The following is a 12,578-nucleotide window of genomic DNA, read 5'->3' on the forward strand; positions in this document are numbered from 1 at the left end:
GAGAAATAACACTAACTGTTTTGCAGATATGGCAAATGCTTTAAGGAGAATGCAGTGATTAAATGTAGTTTTATCAAGAAAGATGTATACAGATAGTAACGGGACAAACTAAAGAGAAATATAGTAATATCATAATGACTTTATAAGGATACATTGCATCGAAAGTAACAAGAACTAAGCGTAAAACATAAATATGCTCTCCAATGAAAGTGAAATACATTACTCAGATATACAATTGTTAATTAAGTGGATTGTGCCTTCGGGGGATACTACTACATACAAAAAAGCGCCTAGAACGCTACCGATACTAGTATTGAAAATAGCTCAATGTATATATAATAAAACAACTCTAACCTATAAATTATTATGGCTGCAAAATTAATTGAAGTTTTAAGTTCTTCGATAATAAATGGATTTGATGTACGATATTGTTAGAATAAATTATATTTAATAGAATATTTGTTCAATTATTTTATTTATATTAAAATTTTGTTATATGTCAGATCCTAAATGTACTAAAAATCAGAGTGGTTGCGGCAACATTGCGACGTTTCATTGCTCCCTTGTAAATATAATGAGTATTATGTATTAATATATCCAAATAAGCGCTACTACATGTAATTTCCCGGAAAATTTGAATTCCGGTTTATTTAAACTGATAAAAACATATTGCAATCAGATAATATTTACGAGTTAGATAAAAATAAACACTGATCAGAATTGCTGATAATGTATACGCTAATATACAGGTCGAGGAGGATATTTAAACCAGAACTGTCTGGATTTATGGAAAGAGGCATTGTCGAAAATAACACCTTCGGTTTGTATGAGCTCGATCAGATCAGTGAAGAAGAAGCTGACAAATGGTAGAATCTTGAGCAAGTTTTTAATAGATTGGAAATAAACAGCTTGGTGATTAACTTGACTGGTATTTCTGAAAGTGACTGTGATTGAATAAAACTTTATGAATGTTGGTTTATGATTCAATACTGACGATTACCAAGACAGGGTGATGAAAGAGGAAACCACTAAAGGTCAGTATACAATTAATATACTTTAATTGTAGGGAATTGTATTTTAGAGTGTGAAAGCTTTATGAGCATGTGTTATTGTTCAGAATATACATGAACGTTCGGTTAACATGTATGAGTAGAGAAATAACACTAACTGTTTTGCAGATATGGCAAATGCTTTAAGGAGAATGCAGTGATTAAATATAGTTTTATCATGAAAGATGTACACACATAGTAACGGGACAAACTAAAGAGAAATATAGTAATATCATAATGACTTTACAAGGATTCATTGCATCGAAAGAAACAAGAACTAAGCGTAAAACATAAATATGCTCTCCAATGAAAGTAAAATACATTACTCAGATATACAATTGTTAATTAAGTGGATTATGTCTTCGGGTGATACTACTACATACAAAACGCGTCTAGAACCCTACCGATACTAGTGTGGAAAAAAGCTCAAGGTATATATAATAAAACAACTCTAACCTATAAATTATTATGGCTGCAAAATTAATTGAAGTTTTAAGTTCTTCGATAATAAATGGATTTGATGTACGATATTGTTAGAATAAATTATATTTAATAGAATATTTGTTCAATTATTTTATTTATATTAAAATTTTGTTATATGTCAGATCCTAAATATACTAAAAATCAGAGTGGTTGCGGCAACATTGCGACGTTTCATTGCTCCCTTGTAAATATAATGAGTATTATGTATTAATGTATCCAAATAAGCGCTACTACATGTAATTTCCCGGAAAATTTGAATTCCGGTTTATTTAAACTGATAAAAACATATTGCAATCAGATAATATTTACGAGTTAGATAAAAATAAACACTGATCAGAATTGCTGATAATGTATACGCTAATATACAGGTCGAGGAGGATATTTAAACCAGAACTGTCTGGATTTATGGAAAGAGGCATTGTCGAAAATAACACCTTCGGTTTGTATGAGCTCGATCAGATCAGTGAAGAAGAAGCTGACAAATGGTAGAATCTTGACCAAGTTTTTAATAGATTGGAAATAAACAGCTTGGTGATTAACTTGACTGGTATTTCTGAAAGTGACTGTGATTGAATAAAACTTTATGAATGTTGGTTTATGATTCAATACTGACGATTACCAAGACAGGGTGATGAAAGAGGAAACCACTAAAGGTCAGTATACAATTAATATACTTTAATTGTAGGGAATTGTATTTTAGAGTGTGAAAGCTTTATGAGCATGTGTTATTCTTCAGAATGTACATGAACGTTCGGTTAACATGTATGAGTAGAGAAATAACACTAACTGTTTTGCAGATATGGCAAATGCTTTAAGGAGAATGCAGTGATTAAATGTAGTTTTATCAAGAAAGATGTATACAGATAGTAACGGGACAAACTAAAGAGAAATATAGTAATATCATAATGACTTTATAAGGATACATTGCATCGAAAGAAACAAGAACTAATCGCAAAACATAAATATGCTCTCCAATGAAAGTAATATACATTACTCAAATATACAATTGTTAATTAAGTGGATTGTGCCTTCGGTGGATACTACTACATACAAAAAAACGCCTAGAACGCTACCGATACTAGTGTGGAAAAAAGCTCAATGTATATATAATAAAACAACTCTAACCTATAAATTATTATGGCTGCAAAATTAATTGTAGTTTTAAGTTCTTCGATAATAAATGCATTTGATGTACTACATTATTAAAATAAATTATATTTAATAGAATATTTGTTCAATTATTTTATTTATATTAAAATTTTGTTAAACGTCAGAGCCTAAATGTACTAACAATCAGAGTGCTTGCGGCAACATTACGACGTTTCATTGCTCCCTTGTAAATATAATTAGTATTATGTATTAATGTATCCAAATAAGCGCTACTACATGTAATTTCCCGGAAAATTTGAATTCCGGTTTATTTAAACTGATAAAAACATATTGCAATCAGATAATATTTACGAGTTAGATAAAAATAAACACTGATCAGAATTGCTGATAATGTATACGCTAATATACATATCGTAAAATCCGCCACTACAATTATTTGACGATTATATCTGGAAATACTTAAATAGCCAACAGGAATAAATATTAGGCAAAACATAAGTTAGACAAATTAGCTTGTTGAATAAAACACGAATATTCTACACGCTACAATACCCAGTATGCATCATTAAAAACCCGTTAAAACCAACTTACTATATCGTAATATTTTATTTTATTGCGTTATACGCAACAGTAGTAACGTAATTTTAATATGTAGCGTGAAATAAGATACATTCTCGATAATATACAGTGAGCATAAATCTTATTCAAAGAATAAAATTACACAAGTTGGCTTTCAGATAATGATTTACTAGGATTTCAAGTATTTATTTCGAACTGATTCGATACTAACAAGTGAAATTAATATATTGTACGAATATTTATATTTAACACAAGCTGTAAGTCTGTTTCTAACAGATTTCTAAATTATTAATCTAGAGTAAGATTAACGAGCAGTATTTTCTGATTAAAATCCTAAAGCTACGTTGTTTTACCGAGTGTGACCCACTGGCGTTTCCTCAGTTTTGTTCGCTCTTAGTTACACCACACAATTCGCACTGTGCTCTGCTTTTTACCCACTGTACTACACTAGTTCAAAAGGTTTGATACTTTTAAGTCTTCTCACTACTCCACTTTTGCCTAGCAGCTGGATTGCTTCGACATTCTCGTGGCTATTTAGCCTGGATATAAACGCCACCCGAAATGGTTCCAGCCGGCTCTCCATGGCAGCGTATCTAACGTGTTTCCCTTTGGCTTTTTCATTTGTGTGTAATTACATGATCTCGTACCTCAACTTCTTTTGCTCTCATTGCACGTCCATTATTGTTAGTGCTAGAAGAGAAGCTGATACGTCGCGTGTTACCTTTCGTTCGTACCATGTGCCATGCCACACTTTATCGTAGCATATTTATCCGTCACTGTTATTGACTATTATGAAATTAGATAGTTGTTAACCATCGTGGTTACGCCGTCATTCACTACCATTTCCTGTCGGTACTGTTATTTATTAGTACTACGAGGGTCACTATTTATATTTCGAGAATAGAAAAAAACAAATTGTTTTTCATAGTATTCGCCACGATGATCGGTATACTTTTGCATACGCTTAAACCAATTTTCAAAGCATTTATTCCGAATGAGGTGTCTTCAAAACATAATTTTTGAACGCTTCAATAGATTCTTCGGACGATGAAAATCGTTGACCACACAGTTTATTCTTCACAGATGGGAACAAAAAGAAGTCATTGGGTGCCAAATCAGGGCTGTACGGCGGATGACCCATCAATTCGATGTTTTGAGTGTTCAAATAATCTCTCGTTTGAGCCAATGTCGCATTGTCATGATGAAGGACAATCCGGCGTCCCTTGTTTGTTTTATTTGTTTCACCGAAGATTTCTGGCAAACAAATGGTTGTTTACCAATCAGAATTTACTGATCTACGATCCTCTAGAAGCACTCTTGCAATATGACTAGTTTTTCCGAAGAAACAGGCCACCCATTTCTTTGAAATGCTTCGTACGGAAACAAGTTTTGTTGGATTTGGTTCATCTTGGAACACCCATACAGTTGACTGCTGCTTACTTTCGGGCTCATACAAATATATCCATCATTCGACACCTGTCACGATTTTATAACGTCTTTCGAAGTATCGCGATTAAATTCCTTAAACATTTCTTTGCACCAGTTGACATGCGCCTTTTTTTGAGCGATTGTCAAATTGTGTGAGATCCAACGAGAACATAACTTTCGCACAGCTAAATGTTCATGTAAAATCGCATATATGCTGGTGGAACTAATGCTTAGGGATGCCTCAATCTCACAAGAGGTGACATGATGATCTTACTTAATCATTTCGCAAACAGCATCGATGTTTTCTGGCACAACAGCCGATTTTGGACGACCTTCACGAAATTCGTCGGACAGCGAACTACGACCAGGATTTAATTTACTAAACCAGCGATGCACAATGGTTTTTGATGGAGCTTCATCGCCAAAAGTCAAATTAAGTTGATTGATGCACTCTTGTTGTGATAATCCACGTCGAAAATCATTTATAATGTTTTTTTTATTATACATTTTGTTTGACGCCCTGGGTTAAAAGAAATTTAAAAATGTAACCGTATATGGTTCTGAAATAAAATAAATTCCTGGAACCAATTTAGCGATATCTCTTAATTATCTAGTTATCAACTAAATCATCCAACTTTACCATCGCCAAAGAAAACCTAACTGAAATAGGCCGCTAGAAAAAACTTCCCGTCACTGTCCCAGGGGAAGGTTTTCGTGTACCGTATCCGGCCCCCGCATCGTTCCCGTAGCAAGAACCGTTAATAGTTATTAGTTCTCAGTTCTATCGTGCCGCCCAACAAACGGTGAACTCTACTGCATTATTTATTCACCTTTCTCTATTTTATTGGCATTGTAACCGAGGGGGGTTGGTCCATCACGCATGAGCTTCGAGTGTATTTCATCCCGTGACGACGTCAGGTCCACACGCACGCACATTTCGATCAGCCGCTTATTGATCACATCGGAATTTATTTTATTTCCCTTTCGGTGTTGACACCGGTGTAAAAGATAATTTCGATTCATCATCATCGGCTTGATTTAAGGGGATATTCTAGTCAAAAAATTTGGAAAAATCGATTTACTTTCATAGTTTAAAAATCAGAACCCTTCAAGAATATACTCTTTAGAGGATTTTTCCAAAGTTAAATTAACTTCGGAGATATAGCTGTTTTACTCGGCATCTACAACGAAACTTTTGGTGTGACCCAAAAGTATAACAAAATAGATTTTTATTATATTTAAAAAATTCGGAAATGTCGCAAGTTGGCCAAAAAATATAGTTATTTTTCAAGACATGAAGGTTCAGAATACAGTCAATTCTATTCCTATATTCCTAAAGGATTCAGCACAGAAATATATTTTCGAATGTAAACAACGATAAGCCTAAGCTCTCTAAGCTAAGAGCGACGATTATCAACGATAAAATGTAATGTAAGAAAGTGTTTTTTCTTCCTTATTATATGAGATATATTTAGTACAAATAAATCTATCGTTGTGTTGTACTTGTATCAATATACAAAAGAAGATCATACATCATTATAGTATTTAAGAGTAACACTTATACACTATACCAGTTCGTGTGGTTTATAATAGCTGTAATGCTTCTACATCACTGTGATTTAGTAACCTTATTTCATGTGTCAATGCAAAATTCTGGATCATAGAAAAAATAGAATTTCACGGTATAGGCGACCTTGGGGAAACGTTTTGTTTAGTTCAATCAACGGTAGCGTTGCGATCGCAAATTGTGATTGGCTAGTTTAAATTTCTGGTGCCGCCACTAACATGAAACGTGATTGGCCGATCAAATTGTGTCAAGTCAGCATTTTCTATGGGCGTCCATTTTTAAGTTTGTCGTTTGAAGGTTTTGGTTTTTGTTTAGATCAAGAAATCTTTGTCTTACGTTATGCATTTTTTCTGTTTTACATTAATTATTATGTAGTAATAATATAAAAATTGATGACAATGCGGCCGTATAGTAAAAGATGTAGTGTACCTGGGTGAAAATCTACTACGGAAATTAGACATAGTTATACAAGTAACAAGTAAGTAGTAGACAAGTAAATAGTAGTAAGTTACCTGGATAAACCACAATGCAAATATATCAACGTCATGGTGTCTATCACGGACATTTTAGTGAAAAATTTAGAATTACCCTTCCTTCACGAACAGGTATTAGGGTAAATGCATATCCAACATTGTTTTTATCAGGTACATATAAAATTATCTATCTACTACATGTCTGTTTATATATTGTTTGTTTGCAGAAAATCAAAATCTACTTATGAAGATGTTAGTAGTAATAAAATTCAACTAATCTACCAAGTTGTTCATATGCTGTCAGTGTGATGTCTCTACATAAAGAAATCTTACGAGAAGGTAATAATTAAGATAACTGGATAATTAGTAGTAATAAATACTACTTTTAATTGTAAAATATCCCTAAAATATTTGTAATACTTTAACTTTTTAGAACAATCAGTGTTCTATAATTTTATAGTAGACGTGTTGTATATTTAAATTTGATTGCCTTGTTAAGAAAATATTTGTTACGGTGCCATCAATTAAAAATTTAATTGCTACTTTTAGGGGATTTATTACCTTAAAGAAATCTATTTTGTCTAAGTTTACAAATAACTACATTTGTTTAACAAATCTTAACCAAGATTGCTTAAAGAATTGTGTTGGATCTATTGGAGTCATGGAGGTAGAAACAGCATCCTTCACCTAGTATGTTCGAGAAATCTTTAAAAGGGCACATCATCAGTTCAATTTTTTCACATCATTCTCCCGGAGAAAATTGCCAAGAAAATGAACATGTTACATAACTTATATTCTTTTTTAACTAGGAGATCTAGTACCACTTGAGGTTGTTAAATCACCAGTTGAGTCTATATTTTCAGTTCCAGAGAATTTTGCTCTGAGGAAAACAAGAGTCTAATATTGTATTTTAGTCTTATTTCAGGCTATTTAACAAAACTTCTGAAAAAGAGACAACATGCAATATTTGTCTACATTCTTTATTAAGTAGTTCCACAGATTAAATACTCTAAAATCTAAATATCTTTAAAAAACACATAAATGTTTAGTGTTTCAACTGTCCAATCCATAATGATTTTCAAGAGAAAATTTTAAAAGTTTTTATGAGGTGTGATTGTACTTTTGGTTTAATGAAGTTAATGTAATATCAACAGAGAAGGATTAAAGTTTACCCTCAATATATCAAGAATAGTTAGAACTCTAATAGATCCCATACAATTGATGGCACTAAACAAATATGGGAAGGCGTTATAGAAGAATTATAGATAATTTAATTTTGCCTAGAATAGAGTTCATAATTGTTTTTTTTGCTTTTTGTTTATATACATTTATATTATTTACACTTATGTATATTTGTATAGGATTTTATTTTAATAAATTAATTTTATAAATAAGATTGTACTAAGCGTATCTAATAAAGATGTTATAAAAAATATATATTTATTGAACTTTATTAAAAATTGGTTATTATATGAACGCAACGCAAAATGGACATAGATTTCAATCCATTAAGCTGTATAATTTAGTATCTGTCCATTTGTTTATTTTGTGGACTGCCACTATAACTCTAGAGAGATATGTCTTTCGTCAAAATGGCGTATTATCCTAATATTACCTCATACTAACATTAGAAAGAAATATCTTAAAGTATACTTTTAAGTATATACTTAAAAGTTATACCTGCTAATACAAAGTGTGACTTGGATATACGGAATAAGTTACGCCATCTATTACAAATACTTCAATAATATAATGTATTATTCACTATATTCCTACACGTACTCATAATTCCATTATCGTCAACGATAAAAGGAAAGTATTATTGGGTCCAATAAATGGCCTTTTTAGAAATATCGAAAATAAAGTATGGACGTGCTTTTGAATAATTCATCAAGCTATGTCACTCTGGTACGGGATAAAATTATTTTCAACTTCTAAATATAAACTTGTGAAAGTCGACATATAATAACGAACAATTTGACTAGGTCTAATTAGAATTAGAATTATAGGGGTCCAATAGTTAATACGATAACTTCGACATTACAATGTCTTCGCCTGACAATGAAAGGTTGCGATTTTCTGTTAAAAATTATTTTTACTGCATAATCTTCCTTAACTTTAACATACTTGAACTAGCGTCTCTAGTATTTCTTTCCAAAAGTGAGAGTCTGAAAGGTTGTAAGAATATTTATTAATGACCCCCTCAACTTCTTCAATGAACGCGAAGCATTATTTTCATAATTTGTTTGTATTTTAAGTGTCATCAAGGGTTAATCACGTGATGCCACTCTCTTTGTTTAAGAACCAATCAAGTATCTTCACAACAACATATTTCTTACAGATGCCTATGAAGGAAATGCATACTAAATAATTAAATTTCTCAGATATCAATCAAAGTACCATCCAGCTTCTGGGCACTACGAAAAGTTGGTTCTCTATTACTCTGAGTTTCAACGGGCAATCTCTATCATGCGTACAATAAACAAAAAGCTATAATGTTGGGTAAAATATCATGTGTGATAAAAAAACGATGAAACTCTCAAATTTGCTAGTGTAAATCATTTTAACAATTAAATACCATAGCATTAAAATAATGTAGAATGCCCAAGGATGTGGGATAGTGTGGCAATATATCCCTGAATAAATATATAATAAATTTTGTGTAATGAAGCCTAAAAATTTTAAAATCATATTTTTACAATCATTTATGTTATACTCATATATATATATATATATATATATATATATATATATATATATATGAAATAATATAGTCATCTTATTATTTATAGCGCTAGATATATGAATGTTAATTAAGAAAATTATGAAATAGTTAAAACAGGTACTGAAAACATACTAAACTTTGGCATGCTCTTACCTCTTTTCCTTAGATAGTCCTCTATCATTACAGCACTGATCATGAAGACGTTGCCGACGCTGCCCACAGCTGACATGGAGGCCAACAGAATCAGCCGCGCCAACCTGGACCAATGGTCGTTGAGTGTCACAGGCGAAACCTCCTCGGTAGTCAACACATGGCTCATATTTAATACCATTCCCAGACGAATCTGAAACATAAAACATTATTTTAATAAGCTTATATTTAAACGGTGTTAACTAACTTTAAATTACTAAAAATAGGGCGCGATTTCTTTTAAAGAAGCAGTAAGCTTCTGTGCTAGAGGGCAATAAAGTAATTTCTCAGATTTAAATGAATGAACTGTGGATGGAAAGTCGATGTTTTGTGATAAATGAACATGTCGAATAAATCCCGCTAACCCGATAGATTATTGATAGAAATAGATTATTGATGAAGATACGTTAAAAAAACAACTGATTGTAGGTCAAAAGATTAATTAGTCGTCAGTCCGAGTAACGTTCTTGGGACCTTTCATTTATTAGCTAAAACAACTTTTACCCCATTTTTATCCCCTTGGTACAATTTTACGTTCAATAACAATATGCTTCTACTACTAGGTATAAAGAATCAGCGGCAATAATTTAAAAACCATTTGTTTTTAAATTATTATAGGTATTAAATTTTATTATTTTGCTAAAAATAATTCCTCTTTCATCTTTATATAATATTAAATCAGCCCAGAGACACTCAAAACAATCTCTAAGAAATTCACTCTCTGAAAGCTCGCACATTTTAAAATCATCACAAGTTCGATCTTTAGTTTGCAACCATTCTTATACCTATCTGAAAGTACGTCTATGTTTCTGTTTTTCCGAAAAGGAGATACAAATCAGCTCTCTCTAACTACCGTCCAATCAACACTTTAGAGAGCTATTCTCTATTCTCAGCAAAGTTTCGAAAATGAGGAACATCATCAAGAAGAGCAATTTGGATATCGAACCAAATACTCACCAATCCACTCAACTGCGAGGTTAGAATAGCGAGGACGAGAAGTTTTCAGACCTTAACAAAGCCTTTGCTTTCAATTCAAAGACCTTGTAAACCCAATTCGGAAAACTTGGGTGACGCGGGACTTTGGGATAACTTTAAAAATCCTGACTTCAACCTGTAAATTGCAGTTTAGAGGTACCATTCACAGAAGGTTCACAGGAGACCTTTACCGTACTGTGAAAAACACAAACCTTTATCTCTACCCAATTCTTTGATCCTAAGACATAAATTAGTTGAGACTTATATGAATCTGAAAATATAAATTTTGGGGAAAATATATCAAGATTGGCTATCTAAGTATCACAAACATTGATAGGATTTAAAGGTCTGAAGAAACTTTCCTCCTATTTACTTTTTTTTTATCATTCTCTCATCATAAATATTAGTACGTCACATAAAATACAACGTACACACCGTCAAGAAATCACAAGGTTGATCTTCCCTACAAGCCAATATTCCGATTTCATCATATAATACCACGATATTATATTAAATTGTTAGTATTTTTTAAAAATAGATCCGGAATTAAGAGATACCAAAATTTTTCGTAGAGTAAGTAACCTTAGCAATCATTGTCATCTAAATGTCTTGTAGGTTCTTGAAGACTAGTCCATCCTGACATGTTCTTTTGGTGAAGAACAAATCCGTTTTTTAATTAAAAAAAGCATATAAAACATTGTGTTTATAAATTTTCTACCTTACTAATATTATTTAAAATATTCAATAAAAATAGAAAAATTTTGAAAATCTGGGAATATGGGAAACGTATATTTTTTGAAAAACCATTGGATAGTTCACATGAGTTCTTTCACTTCCTAAAAATTACAACGGGAATGGGACTACAGAAAAGGGTTTATTCAGCCGGCCTTCTTAGCTATCACCAACAACTTGATGAAGGAGCCTCAGGAATAAAATACTATGTATCCATCAGATCGACATAGAATATTATTACTAATATCAGACAGTATTTTTAAAAGAAAACAGAAAAGAAAATTATAATTATTAAATTTTTGTCTTAATGTAACGTGAATCTTCATCAGCAATAAATGTTTGATGCGCTTTACACTTTATATACAAACAGATAATAATAGACGTTATAACATTATTGACGTCTTAGAAATAGTTTTTAATATATAACTTTGAAGAATAGTTATTTTTTGTAAATTTGTAAACTAAAAATCAAATAACCGACGTTTAGCTTAATTTTCAGTATTTTCATCCCACGCAAATTTAGCGAAAATATTATTAACTGAACGCCCTAGAGAATTGTTGCGAAACTATTTATAGTTCAATTTAGAAGAACATTCTTTCTTGCGCAGCGAGTAAAGAAATTTTTATGGCGAGTGGGTTCAGTATTTTTCAATTTTATATGGAATTTCAGTTAATTCGTGTAGAATACCTTTAACTCCACTTTGGCTGTCATTCAATTAATGTTATTTCACTATCTGATTCAGACTATTGCAAATATCATAACATTAAAATTGCAACGGTTAGATTCTAGATTAATATATTATCTAGAGCTTCTAGATTAATGACACCAAAAAGCAAAGAATTAGTCAAAGCGATGAGAGCCCATAATTTACAGCATATCTCTACTGGTGAGCCAACATCTTGGCCGTGAGATAGAAATAAAATTCCCGATACCATAGACTTTTGTCTTATAAAAAATATTGACCCAAAAAAGTGTAAAGCTGAATCATGTTATCATCTGATCACTCACCAGTTATTATAACAGTTAACTCAAATATTCTCAACAAAACAAAACCACCTTCTTTGCATAACGCCAAAACTAACTGGCTATTATTTAGAGAGAAACTAGACAGTTTAATATCCCTAAATTTACCTCTAAAAACAGAAAGAGATACAGAATCAATAAATATAACAAAAACTATACAAGAGGCCGCATGGTATGCAACTCCTAATAGCGCTACATATCGAAAGTTTAATTATATATCAACTGTAATTAAATAAAAAATTGC

The 12,578-nt window shown here is 31.8% G+C and overlaps 1 protein-coding gene across 1 annotated transcript in view; it reads right to left on the minus strand.

The window, feature by feature from the left end:
- The window catches only part of LOC143203934 (melatonin receptor type 1C), a 109,269-nt gene that overhangs the window by 42,117 nt on the left and 54,574 nt on the right, over positions 1-12,578 (minus strand). Inside the window, exon 2 of the mRNA XM_076416267.1 lies at positions 9,568-9,757. Within this exon, the coding sequence (XP_076272382.1) occupies positions 9,568-9,745 (178 nt within the window). The 5' untranslated portion in view covers positions 9,746-9,757. The remainder of the gene's footprint in view (positions 1-9,567; positions 9,758-12,578) is intronic.

This window comes from Rhynchophorus ferrugineus, unplaced genomic scaffold (assembly GCF_030347505.1).
Source record: "Rhynchophorus ferrugineus isolate W39M unplaced genomic scaffold, kcgeb_rfMv2 rfM10, whole genome shotgun sequence".
In the NCBI taxonomy this organism is placed as follows: Eukaryota; Metazoa; Arthropoda; class Insecta; order Coleoptera; family Curculionidae; genus Rhynchophorus; species Rhynchophorus ferrugineus.